The sequence below is a fragment of the Trachurus japonicus genome, chromosome 6 (assembly GCF_045865225.1).
Source record: "Trachurus japonicus isolate A0001 chromosome 6, Traja_1.0".
NCBI classification, from domain to species: Eukaryota; Metazoa; Chordata; class Actinopteri; order Carangiformes; family Carangidae; genus Trachurus; species Trachurus japonicus.
Genome location: NC_140912.1, coordinates 8,732,438 through 8,757,392, shown reverse-complemented (window position 1 = coordinate 8,757,392; position 24,955 = coordinate 8,732,438). Strand labels below are relative to the sequence as shown.

At 43.8% G+C, this 24,955-nt stretch overlaps 1 protein-coding gene across 2 annotated transcripts in view; it reads right to left on the bottom strand.

Annotated features, from left to right (window-relative positions):
* The window catches only part of wnt7bb (wingless-type MMTV integration site family, member 7Bb), a 31,551-nt gene extending 7,243 nt beyond the window's left edge, over positions 1-24,308 (bottom strand). The window contains exons 1-2 of one of the 2 annotated variants that reach the window (XM_085778573.1): positions 23,757-24,308; positions 16,408-16,634 (exon numbers count right to left, since the gene is read on the bottom strand). In XM_085778573.1, the coding sequence (XP_085634699.1) occupies positions 16,408-16,634; positions 23,757-23,950 (421 nt within the window). In that variant the 5' untranslated portion in view covers positions 23,951-24,308. Of the gene's footprint in view, positions 1-16,407; positions 16,635-21,151; positions 21,472-23,756 lie in introns of those variants that run through there. The other variant, XM_085778572.1, reaches the window with a different exon arrangement.
* Positions 24,309-24,955: the final 647 nt, after the last annotated feature.

Below are 24,955 nucleotides of genomic sequence, written 5' to 3'. Positions count from 1 at the left end.
AGTACATAAACTCAAAGGCCGCTCAATCATCTTGATAAGCCACCAAACTTTTTTCCTCCTGTCTCCTGAGCAGCTCCTCTGCTGCACCTTGGTGGAAATGTGGTCACATTTCTGACCGCAAAGTCCTTGGAGCCAGTCTGCGAGACTGCAGTGTTGGAATTCCAGCGTGGGGAGAGCTGGTCTAGGTGCTGTCCAAAGTGCTGAATTCCTCTACAGAAGCACCTTGTACTGCTGCCCACACTGCAAACAGCTGGGGTCTGCAGGTCTCACTGCCTCACTCACACTGAGGACACACTCTGAGGAGCCACAGCCAGAGCTGTGCCAGATCAGCTGAACCTAGACAGCAGCTATTTTACCTGCGGTGTATTATTTGTGTGAATACTTATATGTGAAAATAAAAATCAGATTCATGTTGCTGTTTGAGAATGTCAGCCAACAAATCGCAAATTGAGGGACTGCATTATTCTCTTATTTCAGAAAATGCTGCTCCTGCTTGGGCTCATACTACTGGATAAAATGCAAAAAATTCTATCATCGTGCAAAATTGTTACAAGACAAGCTGTCACTATGGCAACAGTATACAGTATGACAGTTACTATTAAATGTTAGATCTAAAAAGTGATTAAGCTTTAGCTAAACAAATTTGCACTACACATGATTGAATAATAATACAGTATTTTCAATTAAGTGTCTTGTAATTTCCGGGAACTCAGTGCGATGCCTTCAAATACCATAGCGTGTTTTGTTCAATGAATTCACACATTCACTTTGCAAATCCTTACACGAAAGAAGCTGAAACAAGACTATGTTTGACATTTATGCTTGATAAATCATATCCTGACAAATCACATCTTTATCAGGCTGTCACATTATCACATAAAAGTTCTAGTGATGGATTTCAGATGAAAAGGAACGTGGTACACACTCAGCCAAAAGGTCGATGACAGTAATGATAGCGTACCACTTTCTTCCTCAATATCTCAGAGTTCTCTACTACTCTCCTAATGGCCACAGAGGGATCCGGCTTAAAAGGCCTCTCCTGGTCTAAAACAGACTGTGGGTTATTACAACCCCAGTCTCCCTTCAACTGGCAGTAATCTGGAAGGGGCCGAGTAGCAGAAACAAGGCTAACCGCAGAGTGTTTCAGGGGGCCTTTCAGCATTAGGAGAGGAATGTTTTCCAAGTCTTTTGATGTATGTTGTGTAATGTACTCAGTTGCAATTATTGGAATCTCTCTAGATAAAATTTTTCTGCATTTCAGGGGAAGGCTCCTTGCTGATGCATCATTTCTCCGATGATTTTCAGAGCCACAGCTACGACGCTTGTCAGGTCAGTTTTGCAACAAACTTCACAGCTCAGTAAACAGCAGAAAAACCAAACAGCAACTGCACACGGCAGCAGAATTGGGTGCGATGAGCAAAAGATATTTCAAATCATCTGTGGTCAGAAATTCCTCAGACTGATTCAAGTATCCGATTGAGTGTAATTATTCTAATTTTCGATGACATCTGGTGAATATTAACCAATTAAATCATACATCGCATTGCACTATATTTTGCTTGAAATATGCTCAAACACATTCGACATGACAGATTTACAATATGTTTTCATAGGAACAGAGTTACATTCAGTATCTAGAATAAATGTCACTGTCAGATGTTGCAGCCATGGCCACAGTCGTATCCACAAAAAACACGATATCCTGAAATGACCAAACGGGGAGGAGACGTTTACATCTGGATGCAGCAAAGTACGACAATAAAGTGAAAATTATATGGAAACAAAGCACAAAGAATGCCCCAGATACGAGAGGAAAATACAGTATGGTCTGTGTCATTCTGCCTGACCAAATAAACTCTTAACCATGCTGAAAGTTACTACGCGTAAAATCTTTGCTTATTTTTACCTTATTTCATGGAAGCAGACTGTTCAGTCCGCTACGGCCAAGGCTGCTAGTGTTAGCTGAAGCTCGGCCGCACCTATCCATGACTGCTATGCAAAAAGCACAACAGTAAAATGCAATGTAATCTATTGGGCAGTACTTTTTTCAGGGTATAAGAAGTCATTTGCATTAAGTGTTTCTAAATATACTGTTTATACGTAGTCATTTGCAGCTGTTTTCCATTTCATTTCCTATTTTTTTTTTCAGTGGGGCTTTTGCACCTCTTATTCTAGTCCTAGGGGCATTTTCTGAACTCTCAAAGACATTTTCACCCAAAGCCACTGTTAATTTCCTATCCTGGCACTGGCGCTGCAGAGCTAATACCATGGCCACAGGTTTGCCCGGTGGGGACTGACTCACAACCACTTGCTTCTCTGGTTAAGCAGCAGAGCTGTGCCCCACCAGCTTGTGGTAACACTCTGCTGCCCCCACCTCAAACACACATCAACACACAACTTGTAACGTGTGCGCATTCATACACATAACACGTGCACGCGAAATACTCAGCGACCGGCCACATAATAAAAATACACAACACACTCACACACTACCCTCCGCCCTCACACACATACACTGTAAAATAAAAACACATTTGCACACAGACACTCAAACAGAGCGTCACTGTAATGTTTAAAACAGGATAAAGGCAGTTTCCAGAGAAAGGGTGGTTCCCTGAGCCGTAGATGCATGCCCATTTCTGGGCCCATTGAGTTGTGCTGCTCATGGGGAAAATGATGATGATGGAGCTTGCACTGGATGTCACCCCCTGGTGGGTCTGGCACTGCCAAGGCTCTGCCTGGCCATAATGAAAGCCAATTACACAAGCTATGGAACTGTGGTGATCAAGACCCTCTTTTATATGTGCAATGAACCAAAGAAGACATCGGAAATCAGATTTTTAGTGCTTAGAATACATTGATCGGTGGGTATAAATATCCATAAGGAGCATTCAGTCCAAATAAAACTGAATTCATGATTGATTCTTAAATCAAAAGCCAAAAAAAATGATAAACTTACATAAAAGGTCAGGTTATAGCATCATAAATCAGAGATCCAAAGGTTCTGATCACATACTAAACAAAACAAATGCTAATATGACCACAACCAGGAAACTCCCTTTTGCTGCAACAATGCTGTTGTTTTCTGGATGCTGAACGTGCATAATCATCACGCTCCTGTGCCCTCAGAAAAGGTAAGCCCTGCTTTGCCGAACAGACGTGTGGTCGCTGAAATGCGGAGGAGAAAAAGCACCCTTAACAGCAACAGAAAGCCCTGAAGAAGCTGGCCCCAGAGTCCTGACAGCCCTCCAGGAGGAACCACCCTGGGATAGCCTCGCAAGCTGCCAGTGGAAAATTGGAGTGACCAGAAAAACCTCAATGAACTTGGAAACATCCAGGAGAGAAGAATGAGGGAATATTAAACCAGATGTCTAATGGAGTTTAGTGGCAAGTGTCTGCAACACTATCCAAGAAAGCAGGGAAGTAGAAGATCAGCATGGCTTCGCCCCGAACAGGTACCGTAGTTCACAAACAAGCATAAAACATCCTGTCATATCTCTGTGTCGGGGACTAAAACCGGAGATGTAGTGAAGGCCACTGACTCAGTGCGCCTCGGCCTTCACATTAGTTGACCACACCACTTTGGACACTTGCCCCCGCTGCGATGCCCGTCGTGTCTTCTGACCATCTGCCAAAGCCGGGACACAAAAAGAAGACTGTGTCTGTAGTGGCTCGCCGCTAAAATGGCAATCTGTGTTTAGAGCCGGAGGAAGGGCACACCGCTAGACAAATTTCACATGACACAGCGCAGGAGATTTACAACTGACGACACTGCACGGGCAGAGGCTGCTACGGTATAAGCTAGCCGATGTAGTAACACTACTGCTGACCTCAACGGGCCTCGTTTCCTTCACCGCTCACAGCCCAATGGTTAGGCTTTGTTGCTGACAAGAGGGGAAAGGCAAAAAGATATACTGAAGAGACTTGGACAAGAGACAAACTGTTCTGTCTGAAAAAGCAACCCAAGGATAGTTGTGTGGTGTCTCTACTCCATCAGAAGATAAAGGGTCGACATTTACATTTTAAACTAAACTTTTTATCCTATTTCCTTGTAACTTTTACCTTACTTTATGAATACGCTTGCATTTACTTTAATAAGTCTGCTCTTTTACACAGAATGATAAAAGAGCAGACTTATTAAAGTCTATATCGAGCTTGTTTAGCTCCCTTTCTTAAACTCTTGTTAGCTGTGTGTTAACGTTCAGTTCCTGGCACAAAGAAAGCTACTGACAACCAGTCAAATGTCTTATTTACGTCAGCATACTTGCCCACAGAACATGATTTTGACTCTGAGGTTGCACAAGCACATAACAAGGTCTGCAGTGAAGCATGCAGACACACGGGGCTGCGGCGCGCACACACACACACACACACACACACAGCTGCAGCACTGCAAAGGTGAGGAGGACTGGATAGAGCACGAGGGTAGGAGAAGCCATTCAGTGCGTGAAAAGGGCTGGAGAGAAGTAGTTCAGGCTGGAATACTGGTCGGGGTCTTGCCAAGCAACAGGAACACACACACACAGACACACACACGTACACATGCAGAACAACACACACAGACCGGCAGAGCCCAGCAGTGCAGCTTGAATGGCCTCTCCACACAAGCCAGGCCTGTTGGTGGAGCAGTGAAGGGGAAAGCTTTTTAAAGGCCCCCTCATCCCGGACATGCACTCACACCCCAGGGACACAGGAGGATTGGATTGCATAAGAAATTACATTTCAACAACACAACGATACACTGGAGTTTTAGAGCTTCGTATCCATTAAGGACAAGGACATCCTGTCACGGACAAATGGTACCACAGTGAACAAAGGGAAAAGTGTCACCTGCTGGTGGCCAGGAGTCTGTGCACTTGTGGTGATGTCGACTGCCAGTAGATTACAAACCGGCCAAGACAGTTTTTTTTTTCTCATCCTGAGCATGTTGAAGTTAACAGTCCCCAAAACTCACCTGCCACTTTCACACAATTACCTGATAATTAGATTTTAAGAAGTAAAGTAGTTGCAACTGTCTGAAGAAACTAAATCCTTTTGGATGTTTTTCTACTTTTCCTCTCTGTTCTGTCAGCCGTGCTCCTCTGCACATACTACAGCTTTTCCTTTTCCTTTTTTTTAAAAAAAGGAAAAACACAACTTTACACTGTAGGATAAATTCAAAACATGACCAAAATGTAGCAAGAATAACCTCTGCAAAGCAGTGAACCAAATAGTAATCTAGACATATACATTTTCAGCACTATTTACGAGGATACATCTATGCAACTTCTATTAAAAGAGATATTTTTCCACACTGTCCATATACAATAAAATTATGACACCAAAGATACTGAAAACAAGCTCTAACCAAAACCGACTCGGCGCTGGAACTGAGTCTCCAGGGCCCCATGGAAGGGGAAGAAAGCTGGAGGAAAATCCCTAGCTTTGTATACCAATCACTGAACTGACTAATGTGCTCTCTACTACTGTTTTCCGTTCCGCTTTATGTACCGTTGCTATGAACATATGCTCCCAGCAAATTATAGACAAAGTTGTGGTCCGTGAGGTTTGCAGCTCGAGGAATTAGCACAGCCGTGTTCCTGTACAATAAAATAATATTGTTTTACCAGAACTAGGCTCCACATTCTCAGTGTACTCACATCATGGAGCTGGGGAAGTGACACGCTTTGGCATAGCGGCTCACTGTAGGGTCTCGAGTTTGATTCATATAATAAGGAGGGCTTTGAGCAGTAAAGCTAAAACAATTATGAGGGTATTTAACGTTGCCGGTATTAAATGCTGAGAGTCTAAGCTGCCTCCCAGGCATAGAAAATTGGGCTGGCAGAAAACATCTCAAAAGCATCCTTTTTCTTCCCTGATCTCCCCGAGGTGGAGATAAAGGTTTTGACTGAATACCGAGACTTGCTAAAACAAGCACAAATCCTTCTTCCCACCCTTTCATCCTAATAATGAGACCGAATCAGGACCTCACCTGCTCAGATCTGGAGACGTGGGCCTGTATGTGCCGTACGTGGTAATCATCAAGTTCATGTGAGGACAGTGTCGAGGATTTTCCTCACTTTCAATCCCATTTGACTTTGTTTCATCTTCAATGGAAACATATTTACTGAGATATATATCAATCCCAATCATCTCATCGAAGATATCATTATCATCATCACTATAATCAGCGAGTCAAATATGCCACTGATGACATGTTTTCTTTCTCGTTACAAAAGAAACCTCCAGACCTCACATTTCCATATTCACTGATACTCATCAAACCCTCAAATGAAGCTCCAGGTCTCTTAATATCCTCCCACTCCTACCAGCGTCTCTTTGACTCAAAGCCACTAAACTCTCCGTCTCTCCGCGCTCTCACCTACGTGGGCCAGTAGCTGTGTGATTGTTGGCACATGTAAATGTCCAGTGGCGGCCCTGCGTGTAGAGAATACAGTGATTGGCCTGGGATTGTGTGGAACAAAGCGCACTGTGAGATTACAGTTGATCCTCTCGCATCCTGTTTCCTCCTGCGTCTAGCAGCACTGGCAGACACAGACAGACGCAGATCCCACCGATAATACATCACTGCTGGGAGGGGAGGGGCAAATGGCACACACACAAACACACACACTCTCATAGACACACACACACACAGAGGCCTGAGGGTCAGGGCCCAAAACGACCCCGGGCCACGTCAGCAGACAGACAGTGGGTGGCCAGGAGGGAGAGAGAGTGAGGGAAAGGAGAGGGACCCCAGCTCCCGACACACCCACACTATCTGAGACAGAGGCAGAGCTGATGAATGAACAAGGAAAAGAGGCCTGGCCATGATAGTGTTTTGTTGCGTAGGACGAAGAAGCCCCACCCTAGATATATACACATGTTGTGGGCAGGGGATGTGAGGCGAAATATTGGAAGAAGAAGAGTAAGAGATGACCTTTACCGAGCCATGATGACCACAGCCCACACACTGCCGAACAACAAAGCATCACACTGCCCCAATCTGATAAAGTTAGGGGAAAGATCCTACACGCCGACACGCACAAACACACACACACACACACACACATACACACACACACACACACAGATATACGACTGCTCTGTTTTCTCTGGACTCACATGGAGGAGGGCAGAGAGGATTACGGCAACCCACATGATGATGGGCTGAAAAATAGGCCTTTTATCCGCCACCGTTCCACCATAACACAATGCACGCGTCATTTCCACACTGTTATCCGCATGGTATCAAGTACTTGGCTGCACTGGGAGTGAATCTGCAGTTTCGCTGGTGGTGGTGGTGGTTTGGCACCGTGATGCATCAGAGATATTTTATCTACTTGCGATACCAGCCACAATTTAGCGTCCTTAAGTGATAAGGACGAAATGTTTTTTTTTTTTATCTTTATTGGATAAGAGTAGTGGGTGAATGAGATGATAACCACAACTTTTTTTCTCTCTCTCTCTCTCCTTTTTTTTTTTTTTTGCCTGGAGGGTGCACAACCAAATGAGAAACAAATTCCCCTGGGGGAAAAACTGAGGCAGCAAGGAGATGATGGATGGTATTCACCAGTGTCAAAGTATCCACTTGTGCGCCTTAGAGAAACCCCCAGTTTTGAAGAATGACTTTTTCACTGTCTTTATTAAGCTAGTCTAGGGTATAATACTCACTAAGCTCAAATGTCAAACGGGGTGAGTTAGAAGTTAACTGCGATGCTCCGCTGCCTCGTGTTTAAAATTTAAGAGGCAAAGAAATCTGCTTTTTCTCTTTTCGAAAGTTGGACTAATCAGATAAACAGTTTAGGTAGCAACAGTTACATTATACGCCTGATTTATTCGCTTTCAAGGAAAGAATGTTTATCCTGTATCTGACATTCACTTTAATGTCTATTTATAAGACCGCATCGCTACATGATTTAAAAGGGGTTTGATGAAAATGTTCAGCTGCTCAAAATTAATATTTCAACTTGCATTTCCTCGTACTCTGTCAAAAACAAGGAAACAAAGCACGAATGGAACCACACGGTCATTTGAACAGATTTTCTTGTCCGTTTATTATTAGTTTTAGGTTGGACCGTGATGGTGTACTTGCATTCTGCGGGGATATGATTTCACCACAAATGACCATCAACTGATTCCGAGAAGAGGAAGGAGCTCCGCCAGTGCATTCATGATCTGTAAGTGTTCTGTTGTCCTCAGACTAGGAGCTCGTAGAGCAGAGCATGAGAGGACGGCTGCTTGAAACGTGGCTACCTAGAGCAATCAATGATGAACAATAGTTAATTCTGTTTTCTTTTTAATTCCACCTGATTTTATGTATTGAATTTTTTTATTATTATTCACTGCAGTCTATAATGCTTTAACACCACTGACTTCTGCGAAGGCACCTAATTTTCCTGGAAGAGAAGGCAAACAAGAGTCTCAGGGAAACTTGATTGGCACCACTTGATGATGCAAAGCCATAAATTGGATTTACTGTACACTGTTGAGACACGAAAATGAAAATTCACTTCATCTGCTGTCTGCACATGCTGCAACCGACCTGAAACACACTCCAAAAACTTTCAGTCTTCAATCAAGTCAGATTTGATTTTTTTAAAAAAGGGCAGGGCATGTTAAACACCTCTATCAACCACATCCTCTTTGCACTTAGGTTCCTCCTCCACTGTTCAAACTGGGAATACAAAGCCCGACCTCAGCGCTGAGTTATGTCCGACTCTCTCTGCATGTAGTGACCTTTCCCCTCCTCTGAGAAGGAGCTCTGCTCGGCGGAGCCCTGCTTCCCCAGCTTCCCCAGCTTCCCCGATCAAGTATGTGCCTGTCCGGGAGTTCTTTCCACACAAGTGGTTTTTCAGTGAACCTGCTGACTTAAATATCCTTTATCTGACTAGACACTGGTTTGGCCCCTGCAGCCCTGCAGTCCTGGCAGGTGGATCGCCCCCACTGCCTTTCACTACTGCCTGAGCTTGTAGGGGGGAGGAGAGAGAGGGGTGACAGGGGCATACTATAAAGGAGGATGGGAAAAGACCGACAGTAAAACACCCTCTATTCTCTAACCTTATCCTTTCAGCATCAGCCCATGCATTTTACCACATTTCCTATCCTGCTTGCTTGTTCTCATCCTAAGAGTTTCTAGTCATGTAGTACGGCTTCGGGCAACAACTCAGTGCCTATGTGGAGTAAATGAGAGTGAGAGACAGCCAAGAGATGAAACTGGAGAGAAAGCAAAAGGGAGAGGGGTATGATGTAGGTCACAGAGAGAAACAGACCTAGCATCTTTTCTTAAAAGCCCTTTGGTTTCAAAGCAACATTAATAAATAAAGTCTTGCCTGCAACACTGCCAAAGCCTCCTGTTTAAAGCCTCCTTTACACAGCAGATAAATTCAAATACAACTAAAACTGTTGACACTACTATGATTAATAAACACATTGCACTATTCCCTCCGCAGCAAACGGCTCACCTGCTTGAAAGTGCTGCATCTATTGTTGTGCAATGAGCCAGAGGCAGCATGATTGAACTTTTTGTAATATTTCACCGCCGGCACAACAAGAAGCCTCTTTCAGATGAGAAGCATGAATCGGGACAGTGACAAACTGGCTGGAAAGCCAAACAGAGTAACCAGAGCAGGCCGTTCATATGACAAGGGGGCCAGTGTTGGCCTTTGATGCTGAGTGTAGCCGTTGAAAGGTGTCCATTTTCAAGCTCTAATCGCTGACATCAAGTGCACTGCAATTTGAAAAGAGCTCTAAGGTGTTCATAAGAAGATCTCTTAAGTGAGGGGGCATTTCTGTTACAGGTGGTTAGCCAGAGGAAGGCCGCATGGTACGTCATGTTAGTCAAAATATGAGGGCAAAAAAAAAAAATGTTGTGAATCCGAATCTACCGCGGTTGTGAGGCAGAATAAATGCGACCGGAAAATAAGTGTTCATATAATATGTGTGTTAAAGTTGAGCCATGGGGCAAAGATCACTGGCTGGATCTAAAACACATCAACTTATTATGTGAGATGTGTAACAGAAACCACATGGGGGCTTTCAATGCACTTCACGCGTGGGTGAGCACACTCAAATATGCATATTAAAAGTGCATCAACAAATTACAGCCAGGGGATCAGTCTTGACAGGAATATTTAAAATACAGTGATTCATCCGGAAACCAGGCCAAGGATTATGATTGGAGGATTGACCACGTTTGCCATTCTTATCCTGAACGCAGCCCCCCCGCCCCACTCACCCTCCCCTTTCCCCCCTGAGTCACTGATGGATCTGTCTCTAATTTTATTATTACTTCTTAATAGACTGCAACAAGCCACTCAATAACACCCATTTCTGTTAGCACAGGATAATTCGTTCCACATTTTTACAGACTCAAGGTACCAACTCATGCCAGCACCAGAGCAGGGCAGGCAGGGGAACGCTGCTAAATCTGCTTCTGCAGAGGAAACAGAGATGCACTTAAATTGCACGTTTCAAATCTCACTGTGACTTTATGGTGTTGTTCTCCAATTTGTCAGTTGGAGCTCCATGGCAAAGCCAATGCTCTTTGCAAAACAGAGAAAACTGTCGAGGGGTAGGACTGCAACAAGAATAAGGATGCTTTCGTTTTTCCATCAATCCATCTAACCTCAAGGCTTGTGTGCCGCAGAGTGTTGGGCAGCAGAGGGGGTACCAGCAGCAGCAGCAGCAGTAGCAGTAGCAGTAGCAGATATCTACTGACATGAATATACGCTCTTCTGTTTACAGTGGAAGAGCAAAATAAATATCAAATGACCTGCCTTTGAAACCGAATCACCTCTGCTGAATGAAGATATCTTGGGCCCTGTAATGCTCAATAACCCAACTATTAATGTGTGTTCTCTTGGAAAGCAAATGTAATACCATGGAGCAGCTCCAGAACAGAAAGACTGCCTCCAAGAGCAGGCAGCACAGAGAGAATGCATTAGACTTGCGGTCGGCTGATCTTTAGCTCTTGAAAAAAAATGCAGACATCTCCTCCCTCCAGTACAAAACTAAGACTGGATCACAGAGCAGGGGGAAAGGTTTAGTGTTCATAATTTGGGGGATTTGAATCAAAAACTTAAATGGGAGCAGAACAGGAATAGCTTTTCCCCTGTACTTGATTATGATGATGTGGGAATCTGCAGATTCGGAGAAGGGATTGGAACATTTTGTTGAAGGGGTGTATTCCATGATTTCATATGCCATGCTAAAGAATTCCATAATACATAAAGACATGGTCAGAAGACATGGATACATCTTGTACCGTAAGAAACAAACACTGGAAAACTGTCGCGTACAGGATGATGACAGCTTGACGGTACCGGTTGTCAGAGAAAACAAATCGCCCACTTTTCCACAGTGTCAAAGTGGCAGGTGAAAGCTGCAGTAGCTGCGCTGCCTGTGGTCTCCCACGGAGACCTGATGGGACACTGAGACAGCACTGTCACATTTCAGCTAATGCACTTTCCACCACTTGATCTCCCTGCCTCGAGATACGACAGCCAATCACATACCAGCAGCTAATCTGATCGTTCAGTTGAAGTTTAGCAAGAACTGACAAAAAACGTTGCTTTCTGAAACTCCTCATAGTCCCTTTAAGTGAGCACAGAGCTACAGAACAAAGTTTTTTACACTACATTTCCCATGAGCCTCCGCGCGCACGGTGATATTCTTGGACCGGCACAAGACGGACAAAAGCAAAAACATTTGCCAAGAATGTTTTCATTAATCAAGAAGGAAAGTCGGAGGTTTGAAGACGATCAGATACCGTTGTAGTTCCGACCATAAACTAGCGATACGGCGGCGTTATTCCCATGCCCGCTGGGCAGCGTCCGGGGAAACCGAAACTAGGAAATGCTGGGCGAGTCGACCACTAAATAACATTATATCAAAATAACTAACGAAAATGGACCCATTAACAAGTGTGGGTAATGTAGATTAATCTTTTCTAACTAAAAGCAAATTTCTCGGGGTCTCTTTAAACTTAAACTAATGAAACTGTGAATAAGTGGAACTTCCTAAAACAAATACAATCACCTTTAAAGGGACTGCGCAAAATCAGTAGTTTGTCACAGGGTGATGTTGCAGTTCTCATCCACGAGCAGTTCAAATCCGTCGATTTTGGTTCTGATTCCTCCCTGTAACTCTTTTCCTGTGTGCATCAAAGTATGAAGGAAGCTCAGAACAGTCAAAGACACATCGAAACCATGATTACAACACATAACCATTGTTTGACTTCACACGCGATTGACTGTAAAATTGAATCACTAGACACCCTGCTATGACGCCAACACACAAAAAAAAACCCTGCTGTTGCATGCTGTCTGCGTAGCTGGACACCTGCACTGCCCCTCCCCCATATGACCACATTGCTTATCGACAGTACTCGGACTGTAGGTCGTTGTTGATCAGCGTCAATCGGATTCTCCGGTCTCGTATAAGCGCTGAGCACAAACCCAGAGAGGAAAGCTGAGGAAGCAGCTGTCAGAACATCTGGACACATCAGCCACTATGAGCTCAGTGATACAGTTTCATAATCACTAGTTTTCTTAAACAAGTATTTGGAAAAAAATAATTAGTCATGATTTTTTTTTCGATACTGCTGAGACATGTCAGTGAGTCACGATCACTACACACAGATGTAAAAGCCACAGGTTTGGACCAAGTCCTCAATTTATCCAGATTATCGAAACCAGTTATCTGAAAGCAAGAAGTCAGATTACTTTTAAATTTCTAACCATACTGTTCACCTATGGTGTCCACCTTTTCCAAATCAGAGGATTAAACCATGACTGATTAGACCACTGATGTGTCTAACCATCTATGTACTCCTGACAATTAAATATTATCTCATCAAAACACTGAGACCTTTGTGCCATCCCCAAAATGATCACGTTATCATTCATCACCAAGAGCTTTGTGATGACAAACAAATCCATAACTGAGTCATGAGGTAACACTGACAGACATGTGCAAGCTGACACGGTCCCAGAAGAGATTTGTCCCGTTTCATGTGTTGAGAATGAGGCAATACCCAGTGCTACTCAGTTCAATACCACTTGATTTTCTGCGAACTGATGTCTCAGACAGTGAATGAATTTATTGTCTCATCTCTCAACGTTTGGCTTGATCTTTATCACAGTTTATCAATAACACATTTATTACACAATTAGATTTGTGTGTGAATGGATGGGTGTTCTTGTTTCGATGTGTCACTTGCCAGTGGATTTATTGACAGACAGAACTCATTAAGAGCTGTTGCTGATGCGTTCAGCAACCCAGCTCTTTTTTTCATGTTGCTGAAAAAAACTACCCTCTTTAGCTCTAGTTGTAACCTTCTTAGACCGCGATCACAAAAAACCAGCGCACAAGCCTCGGCTTGGACAGTTTACCGACCCAAAGGGACAAAGAGCTGCTGTGTGCGCCTCGGTGCAGCCATGGGTTCCACCAAATATGCCAACAGTGTCAAGAGGCACAACACAACATTAATCTCCTTTCTGCCCCCGTGGAGAGGAGGAATAAATCTATTCACTTTAAGGCGCTGCATCCCTGTCACAGAGCACAAAGCTCAGTACAGGACATTTGCTCATTCAAGAAGAGGCACGATTTCTTACAGTCTTTGCCACCAAGACAAGAAATGTAGAGAGCGATTACATGGTCTCTGACACACAAATGTTACAACTTGTAGTCCAAAACTCTTTGGATTTATTGTACGAGCATAAAAACTTCAATTTTCTTTTACTGCAGTGGACCTTTATTTTCATTATATATTACCTGCACGTGCATGACATGAAATCTGAGCTCTTTAGGGATTATCATTTACGACGAAAACACGAAAAAAAAGGAAATAAAATAAAGCCTTTGTAAATCTGCCATGGGAACCCTGAGTAAAATCAAGTTCCACATTGGTCTATGAGAAGACGTCATTGGATGTTTTATTGAGAAGGCCACCAAGTCCCATCATTATTGGACAATCATGGCCGGCCCAGTAGTCATCGCTCTCTGACCAGAACTGGACATCAACAGTGATGTGCTCAGCGCGGGCGCACGCGGCATTTATTTGCTCAGATCTACTATGGAAACCAAACAGGAAGAGCGAAAGCAGAATACGAAATCCAAATGATGCCGTTACTGAGTGGACTGTAGATGTCGCTTCACGCACCAAAAAAAAAAAAAAAAAGTGGAAAAGCCCCCGTAGTGTTGAATGGTCTGTACATGATGGAGTTCATACAGCACATGTGACTTTGAGTGCACATCAAGTCCACAGAGAGGAGTAAGAATGCTATCAAAGACACACACACAGAATATGAACTGTGCAAAGAGGAAAGATTAAATTTAGATTTTTTTTTGAGGGGGGGGCGGGCAGTGTAATGTGTAAAAAAAAATACAAACATCAATCCCCAGAAAATGCAGAGTACACACACAGATGCTTCCAATGAGCCAGTGCTTAATATCATTCCTCAATCTCTACGCCCTTTAAAACGGGCACGAGAGAACAGAGTGAGAAGGAGGAGAAAAGGGGATGTTGAGTGTTGAGGAAAACAACATGAGCTCCATTACAAAAAAGACAGCGCCACATTCAGAACAAAGTAAAAATGCTTTTGGAGAGGGAGCTGGAGCTAATTCAGCTACTCCTTAGGAGGAGTGATTGTTAACAGAGCCACTGGATTAAATGCACAGCCCAACCACAACGTAATGGCAACAAAGTATCTTCTAAATGAAAGGAAATATATAAAAGTCCCTGTAAAACAAAAGCGATGCAAGAGAGGTTTTGCGGAACGCCAAGTTTCTCAAACAAAAGCATCGTAAATGTAAATGTTTGTCTGCTTTAGGTCTTTTTCTGCATGTATGTGCACTCTCTCATGAACCAGCCAGGCGAGGACACAACCAATTTGGCCCGATTAACAACAGATGTGTCCAGCTATTTTAGTTCGACAAGCGTTCTCAGCAATAACACCATTAGTTGTCTCCTCATTTGCGATATCATTTTTCAACCATACGTTTTCCCCATCAGGGCTCCAGTGCCTTTCGGTAGCTTTTCCATAACTTTGGCATAGCCATCGACGGTCGGCATGCTGCTAACCAACAGGCTCGCTGCAGGACCTACATCAACAGAAACCAGAGCGCGCTGGAGAAATACAACATTGTCAATTGAAATGAGGACAACTAAGATGGTTCTGGAATCAGCAGTATATGAAGTCCTCTTGAGCAATGCCAACGCAAATGGTTATACAATGGAGAGTCAAAGAGACTGTGTGTTGCTGGTTTGAGTTTTGACTGTGTGATGTGTGCAGTTTGGGTTTGGCTTGTGAAGAGCCATATTTCATGGGGTTCAGAGGGTCGGGGGCTGGTACCACATTTTTGATACTCTGCTTGTACTGTTTTCTGAAAGCGGAGACAATAGGATGGCTCCGAACACGCATTATGTAACTCCCTTTTCCTTCTCAACTGGAAAGTCACTGGTATTATCATTCTCGATGTCATCATCGTCACCAAATAACTGGCAGTGATCACGGGATGCACAACACCCGAGCTGTAATCCCTTTGTTGGTGCAAAAACACAAACTTTAGAAGATCGCTGATATAACTTGTTTTTCTCATGCAATTGCCACATCATTTTCACAACACTCCGACCACTTGTCCTCATGAATCATGACATTACCTTTAAATTATCCATGTATATGATGTATATTCCCTTGTTGGTTTATTCCTGCTGTCAATGGATCAAACTAAGGACTTATTCAGACCTAGGATGCCATTTTTATAGGCTGCTTGCACATCATGTACCTTCAGTTCAGCGTGACATGTTCTGTTTTTTGGGAAGCTTTGGGATTTTCATTTCCCTATAAAATATCATCTGAAGAGCAGATCAACCGCGAAAAGTGGGCGACTGGCCCAGACCCCCAGAGTCAGAGAGCCCAAAACTCTGGGTTCGCTGCACGTTGATTGGTATTCGGTATTTTGATTGATTGCAAATTTGTTAGAGAATTTGCACCACTAAAGCATAATATCAATCAAGCAGAGGCCCGTATTATTCCCTTTTTTTTCTGTGGACCTCTCTTGTGTCGAAGTCTGTTTTTATGATCAGATTGAACTATTTTAGATTATTTCAACTACCAAATTGACATGTGGAAATATTGGAATAGGTTAATCCGGGTATGTTTACACAAAGCACTGCTACAAAGCATATTTGTTATGATCTATCCGTCCAGAGTAGAAGATATTAGCCCCTACAAAGCATTAAATCAAAATAACTTTAGAATATTCAGTCCTAACTAAACTCAAATTAACTTGCTCATTGAAAAAAGTGAGAAGAGGGAGAAGAAGTGAAATCACAAACAGCTATACAGTACATACAGGAGCACACAGATAAATTTGCACATTCACCCTGTGATCTCTCCCTTCTGTTATAGAACCCAGACTGACCTACTCGCAGCTCCTGACCGAAGACTGTCCTTTCTCCCAGCGCCGAACAGTTCCAGCGTCCGTATCGGAACTGGTATTGACACTCATTGATGCCCATCTGGGCGCCCTCACCCACAACAATGATGGCGTCCGGGCGGCTCTGGCAGATGGCCCGCTGGCGAGGTGCCAGCCCGGGAATCTTGTTGCAGATGATGTTGGCACCCAGAGCCACCACTGAGGACAGGGCCCTGCAAAACAGTAAGAGAAACACATCGCCACACGTGCACGTGAGCAGTCATTCGTACACGACCATCGAACAACAATGTGCACATATCAGCACATGTAGCAGGCATGCATAGTTGCACACATACACACACGCACATACACATACAACACAGACTCAGTTAGCGCTCTCAGACGATGGTCAGACTGACTCACTTATGTGAGACTCTCCAGAACAGGATTCAAGTCAACCCGTGATTGATGCACGTTCCGTACTAAAGTGAAAGCTGTGCTGCATGCAAGTATTACTATTTAATGGATTAGAGGTGAATGAAAAACCTGAAAACTTAAATCCAACATAAAGTATAAAAGACACACACAGGGAAACTTGCAAAAACAACCCAGAGAGAGAGAAAACAAGATGCTTATTTGACTACTGACAACGCCATTCCACATTGGTTTGGATGGTGGGACTTTGAGTAATGAGTTTGGGGTTTTCGGGTTAATTGTTAGGTAACATAGTGGCATGTAGAACTGCCAGCCTTGACTTTTTTACGCAAATACAGTTTATACAGTACACTTGCTCAGCGTCCTGTGATGCAGATGCAGGGTTCGCTTTTTTAACCGAATGTCACACTAAATATTATTCCTTCTTTTTTGTGTAACTATGCATTTGAACCCTTTTTGGGGGTGTAAAGTGCTGCCTATAAATTTCATGAGAAGACTCGCCTTTTCTTTAGCCACATCCTAGGACTGGTTTGTATGGAAAATATGTAAGGTTTTCAATGCTGCTCCAGTATTAATGTGCTGTATAGCAGATTGCACAGCTCCTTCTCAGCCCTCCTCAGGGAGAATTCATCACATCTGATCACCCCATGTGATAATATCAAAACACATGTTAGAGATGGTTTTGCGACCGCCGAGAAAGCCAAAACAGATTACAGCTAAACAAAGCGCTGACTTTCTCCACAGCTCTGTTTATAACCCTTGAAACCATGTAGATACATACTTTTCAAACATGTCAGTGACAGGGAGCCATAAATGAGCGCAGAAGCATACGCCGGCTTTGAAGTATGACGTCGACCTCCAAAAGCTTCACCACAAAGGGGGCAAACCAACGCAGGCGAGCTGTGTGTCAGCGAAATAAGCGACAGCGGCGTAAGAGTGGGTGAAAAGGACGAATGGGCGAGAGGGAGGGAGAGAAACACAGAGACCCTGATCTCTGCGGATTCTAGCTCACAGTGGTGTTGGATGGGAGGAGACCCCCCCACCCCGAATAAGAACAAAGATGAGATCGTGATTAGAAATCTTTCCTGGACGGCCGTGTTCCCTTCCCGCTGGCCGCTTCAGTTTCTCCACACACAGAAAAACATGCATCTCAATTTCAAACACATAAGTTCAAATAAATCATAACTGCAGCGAGACACGTATCCGTTACAAAGTCAGGACTGCACACACACTCTGTTCTCACTACAGTCAGGGGGTGTGTACTACAGCGTATAAAAATTCAAGTGTTGTTGTGTTACTTTAGACTTTGTAAACCCTGTTTTAAAAGTTACACTGTTTTTTGGGGGAAATATCCATAGGTACGATATTAATGGTACAAATGAGCATAATTCGTGTTGCGCTGCAATATTAGTTTCTGAAATATAAAAGCACTACATATGACAACGTCTTAGAGGAAACAGGGAACTCATCAGGTATATTCAGTGTCCACAGTAAACACTTGAGCCTGTGGCTGCTTTTAGAGCCTCTCTGCTCTCTCTGCTGTTAAACAGGCATGAACTCCTCTGACCCTCTGTGACCCTCTGCTGTATATGTGGTTGTTCATGGCAACGGTGACATCCAGTCTGTACAAAGCAAAAGGTCAGGCTCATTAAGACAAAGTGGAGAAATTCACTTTCTTGCATAATGAGCATTAAGGCTGAATAGAAGACGTTTGTTTCTATGAATCCAAAGGCAGTACAATGCATGTGAGGCATTTATATCACAGATGTTTCAGATGCCTGTGTAAAAAAAAACAAAAAAAAAAACCTAACACAGGAGCACACTGTTAATTTTAACTCTGACAAACACACACTCATTACGACCCTCCCTCTTGGCTCTTTCTCATGTCGTTCACCTGCTAATTCACAGAGTCTACCATGGGCAACCCAAACCATCAGACAACACCAAACAGAGAATTCCAGAGCTAAGCTTTTAAATCCCTGCATCATCAATGTGCACAAATGCGATTCTGTTTGCTTAGCGTACACTCTGTGTGTACGCCAGCGGCTTGGGGACGAGCTCACCCACGGTCACACAGATCTCCCATCAGATAGAGCATCAACAGAAACTCCAACCACTCCCACTAATGTCACAGCGTCAGCCGGCTCGGCTGCTGCCGTGTACAACAGTACAAGTGTGTGTTAGGTGACTGACACAGAGGAGAGCTGAGAGAGATGAGCTGTGTTTGTGTGGAAATTACTAAGCAACAGGTGGCGTGATTTCTTTCTTTTTTTTGCCACATTTGAGCCTCAAACACACACACACTGTAAAGTACAAATCTAAAGCTTCAGATAAACTTCTCTACATTTAAAATCTGTTATTTTTAAATCAATTAATCAACAGTAAATAAGAGCGTTACTGTAACATACACATCTATACATTTAATTTTTTATTCATACTTTAGTTAATTTATTCTTTCAGTGTTAGAGTTTTCTATCAATTTCCACAATAAAAAAAAACAACTGCAGCATTAAATCTCCAATGAACACAGGCCCTCTGCAGTGTGACTTGACAACAAGTTAATTTCTTTGGAAAAACTTCAATCTGAACCAGTGTCAGCGACGAGGCAGCTCACAGATTTCTTTTAATGGCAGGGTAGCACAGCCTAAAGAGAAACTATAGTCCATGTCATGGCATACAGTGCGCTCACAGCCACCTACTCCATCACATGGAACACTTTGAACCTAACTGACACACTATTAAGCTCCCAGGCATGCATCTTCTACCGAGGAATGCACTCACAAAAATGCCTGAGACACAACTTAACTAAGTCAAGTGAATAAATGCTCCCCTGCTTTCTTTTTTTCTCTCCCAGCAGTAGGGAATGGACTGTTATTTTAGTGCCTAATGTGATTTTTCCCTCCTTTTGCTGCTAATTTACAAACACAACAGCTTAAGACGAGCAGTGCACTGAAGCTGCTTAATTCATAACACAATCCTATTTACATCTGTTTCAAACTACTACAGCCACAGATACACACTGGTTTAGGCCCGTGCGATATCAAAATGAAACTGGTCAGATTACTGCCACTGGAACATTGAGTGTGAAATTCCTTGATACTGCAGTTTGAGGTGGCCACCCACTGCTCCACACATTTTACAGCTCAACATGTCAAAAACACTGCAGCTTTAAAGGAAGGAGCTTTGTATTATTTCCTATCCATATCAATTGTTTTCCTCAGTCTTGTGGCTCATGCTCAATAGAAAAAACGTAGTTAAAAAATCCAAACAAACAATAGTGTGCAGCTTTAATGTGCAAGCCATCACTATACTTAGTAGTGGAGCCCACTTCTAACTTAAAACCAGAAACCACATCTATTTCAGCATCAGGTTTGGGGTCACCGGGCAGCAGAGGAAGGAGTGAGGGAGCATGGGTGAGTAATTATTTTGGAAGCTTTAAGGAAGCCAGTGTTCTCCTGGCTGCAAGAGGAACTCTCATTTAATTCAAAGCCGCAGCGCACTGTGGTGTCAATCACGTGCGTGTTACGGAGAGATAAGATGCGGCTTCAAAGGATAACATCGAAAAATCCTGAGAATTGACCAGAGATGAGGTAATGCACACAGACCGTCTCTCACGCGCTCTGACAGGTTAACGGTGCTCGCTTGCGTAAAAGAAGAAAAAAACCCCATAAAATGTGTTCACTTCCCCTCACGGAGGATACACGACTGAATCTCAGCATCCAATTGTCTTGAACATCTCTGCCACTCTGTGGCCAAAGTGAATCCGTGTAGCAGTTACCCAGACGTTTTGTTTTTCTGATCCTGCAAAATGTTTTGCAGCGCGACAGCTTAACACAACCCATCACTGCTTGCTCTCAAGAAAACTCTGCTCCGCCCGCACACACCGCACATTAGCGCGTTCAGGTTTTCACCTAATTACTTTATTCCCACGTGGATCGTTTTCCCCGGCGATCGCTCCCACTGATGAGTGTGTACTGCATACTCTAAGAGGATTTTACACTCGTATTAACACCAGAAAGTGTGTGAAACATAATGTAGGATTAAATTCGATTCAGTGAATAAGTTGCACGTCTGTTCCGCCTGCTCCCTGTGCAGTCAATTCGGATGTCACTGTAAACAACTTGAGCTCAATCTGTGGACGCGGAAATCTAAAGAAATCCACCGCAGAACCGGCGTTTAATGGCTAAAGGGGAAAAGGCAAGACAGTCCGGTAAAAGAAGGCTGCAAAGGCAAACCCGTGCGTCTTTGTGTTGCTGAGGATGAGCGCGCCACTCTTTGAAGTTAATTAAGGAGCCGTTAATTGGCTGAAACTTACAGGTAGCTGCCACTCGTCAGGATCAGGAAGATCTGTGGGTAGTAGACTGACAGCAGTACACTGCGCGAAGAGAAGATGATCATGATGACATTGAGCAAATGGCCACGTTCGGACTGATTGAGAAGGCGCGGGTAGGATGAAAAAAGAAAAGTCCCTTAATTCACGGCTTTAAGTCCCTTTTCGCACAAAATCAAAGCAGAGGTGCTGTGCGTCTCCGTGTCTTTGGCGCGGCGGCTCTACGCAGCTCCAAGCTCCCAGGGCCGTGTGTGCGCTGAGATTGGCTCTGTCATCTCTCAGCGGCGGAGGCTGTTACACAGTACTGTGGGTTCCGAGCCGGAATGATGATGGTTTTAGGGATTTTGCATGGCAGAAAAGTGCCTCTCTCCACTCTCATGAGAGTCGTGCCTGCCATTGGGCAGGGAGAGACACTGCTATCCGCCCACTTTGCCACAACGGGACAATAGGGTGACACTGATCCGATCCCCGTTGGACGTGCAGGAGGTTTCATTCATCATCACCCCCCACCCCACCCCACCCACCGTCCCTCCACCCTCCCTTCCTCCCTCCCTCCACCACCACCCCACCATCCAGCCAAAAATAAACAAACATAGACGCTGGCTGTTTGAGCCTCACACCATCATCACAGCTCCATGTGCAAAAAAAAAAGAGGAAGAATGAAAATGAAAAAAAATCAGCACATTTCTTTGGCAGGATGAGACAGAGAATCAGCGACCTGGTGTCATATTAACACACAATCTTTATAATATAACAGAAATAATTATGTGAGAGTGAGTATGGAAATAATATCTCTTATATCCTCCTTATAATATTGTTACAATAGTATTATGTCCTCTGGTAGCACGTGCTGCTATTAAATTCCCTTAGAGACATAAAATATGTTGATGTTCTCAAATATTAGTAGATCTTCTAACACCCTGAGGCATCCTGGCTATCGCTAGGTGTGCACAGTGTCCCTGCTGTCTGCTGCGCTCTGACCACCCTGCATCACTCAAATACTTAATTCCGTGACCCTGCTGTAAAGTTGTTCAGTAATTCCCTTAAATTGCAGGCTTGTTGAAAAAAAAAACCATGTGAAGGTAAAGGTATAAAAATAGCAGCATTGTTTCCCATAGCCTGAATCTGTGCAGGGAAATAAAATACTTGGGGAGATTTTGTCGCAGAGCTGAGTGAGTGGATTGCTTTTATCGCATCAGCATCGTGACTCTCACTCAACACCTGCAGGCTCCAGCCATTGTAAATGAAGAGGGTACCATGAAAGATTTAGCCAGGGTGGAGGTGGGGGAGGGATGGAGGGAGGGAGGGAAAAGGATGGAAGGAATGAGCTAAATGCTCCGGCTTAGTAAACACGGAGATAGGTGACTTTCCCCTACACCCACATATTGGAGCTACTGTCATGTGATATGAACATCTGCGGAACTCCAAGTCTGTTAACACGCTTCACTCCACTTGAGGTTCTCGCAGGGAGGCTGACACCTCTGTTTGATTCACTGCCGATGCAGAAAAATGGAATGGAATCAGTACAAGAGCCTGATTGTTGTGTGGACTTGATCTTTTTCTTTCTTTTCTCTTTAGCAAGGAAAATTGGTAGTATCACCTGTAGCTAGTTCGGTTAATAATTTAATTATTTCATGCGCAACTGGTTACAGATATCCTCTAAAGCAAACGCGCGAGACGCTTCAAAAACTACTAGTGATTAATAATCAATAAATGGCAGAAAAGCTTTGAGTTGCAGAGAGAATTGACCCTCCACTGCATCATCATTTGCCGGCTATGCACTGTTGCATATTGACCTGTAGCCTACACCAGGCCCCTGAGGCTTATAGTATAACTTCAAGTATAATACATAGACTAGTTTTAAGTTAATGTGAATTTCCCCTTCAGAAGAAGAATTTTTTCAATTTAATGTGAATTTCACCCTCGGAAGAAGAAATGTTTAGATTACACTCTCATAACTAAACAACTAAACATGCATATTCTCAAATGAAACAGTGAAAAATTATGTTTTCTAATGTGAGGCTCCTAATCGGACCAGGTTTGAGAGTTGCTGCTGTAGAAGGAGGGAATAGAAAGTCCTTCTGTGTTTATACATCAAGGTGAAGTATTGCAAAACAGGTAAAAACTCCGTCTGGGCAATGGAATGTGGAAATACAACTCAGTCTGCCGCTATTAATGAAGGTATGCAGGGGTGAGCTGGATCTGGAGCAGAGACAGCGGCTCAAATTATCTTGTGCGACAAAGGAGCATGAGTCTCCTGAGGTGAACTTAATATCCCTCTGACAGCGAATAGGAATCGATCATATTGTCTGTGGGCATGAGACTTGATCCGCAGCTTTTTTACGCACAACACGTTTAAGGTGCAGGCGTTTAAAGCGCAGTGATTAAAATAGTTTCTTCTCTTTTTTTTCTAAATACACCTGCTGAGAAACTGTTCTTTCACATGCTTCTTAAATCTGAGGTCAGAGGGCACTCGATGCCTCCCTGTAAAAGACTTTATTTGTCAGAGTGTCGCAACGTCTTTGATACTCAGGTTTGCGCATGTGAGCTGCAAAGTACGCATGAGTCACAGGTCATAAAAAAAACTCACCCAAGTCTGAGGTATATGATGCCAAAACACAGGAACACGTAGAGACTCCGCTTTCGGAGGGGTTTGTGCATGATCGTTCCCACTTTGTCCCGAGGCCATGCACTGTAACATGAAGTGGTCGCACCGTTCCCGTTCACATTTGCAGCTTCCCTAACCTTTCCAAATGCACGTACACTGCCTGTTTTCCGCGACATCAACCTGAAGCGCCTCAGAAAGCTTCGACCGTGTGAAATCCATGGTCCCGCGGGCACAGGTGAGATGCTGATGTCGACCTGAAAGGTGGCGAGCAGCTCCAAAATGAAACTTGAGAGAGGGTCGGACCTGAAAGGTGAATGGGTTCTTGGAGGAAGTGCCTCCTATTCGTCCTTACTTTCACGGTAGAGTCTAATTAATTCCCATTTCCTGCAGGTAGTAAAAAAAAAAAAAAAAACTAGTTGCTCTCACTGCAGTGCCCTCCCATCCCTGTGCACTCCGCTTTGTATAAAAACCTCTGCTCATCGAAGACACCTTGAGCTCAGTCCATGTAACTGACTCACACCAGCCAGGTATTCTAATACAGGTAACAAAAGGGATTACACGCCTCCTCCTCCTCCTCCTCCTCCAGCATGGATATGCAGGGAATGGGACGGGCTTCCAGGCTGCGCTCAACACGTGTAGTTGTTGTACAGAAAACTAAAAGGAACCAAGTGAAATGGCCTTTTATAGGCCTGTATCCGAGGCTCGGCTGGTGCTTGTCGCTTGCAACATTGGGTATTGCCCCACCAGCGTGTGTGCTCCCCGGATGGGCCCAGCCACAACAGTAAGCCCCATAAAGTCAAACAGACGAGGAGCGGCTTTTCCATGTGTGTGAATAAAAATGACTTTTGCATGACTAATAATGACCAATAATAAGGAACTGGCGTCATGATAACGACGTGTCAGGGAGGCTTTGTCAGTCACTTTGATTAACAGTGCGACGTAAGAGCAAAACAATACAAACAAAGCATCAATATTCCCATTACTGCAGCCTGAGTGTGGGTGATCTGGATTTTAAGCAGATGTTCAGACTACACAGTCAAATCCTTTGGGAGCTGTTGACTAAGATGACTCCCTCTGGTGGCAACTAGACACTGGTGAACTGCTGAGCACACAGACCAAGCCTCCTCACTATAATGGAACTCCCTCAGGACAGTTCATTCAATAAAAAGACTGTAGATATG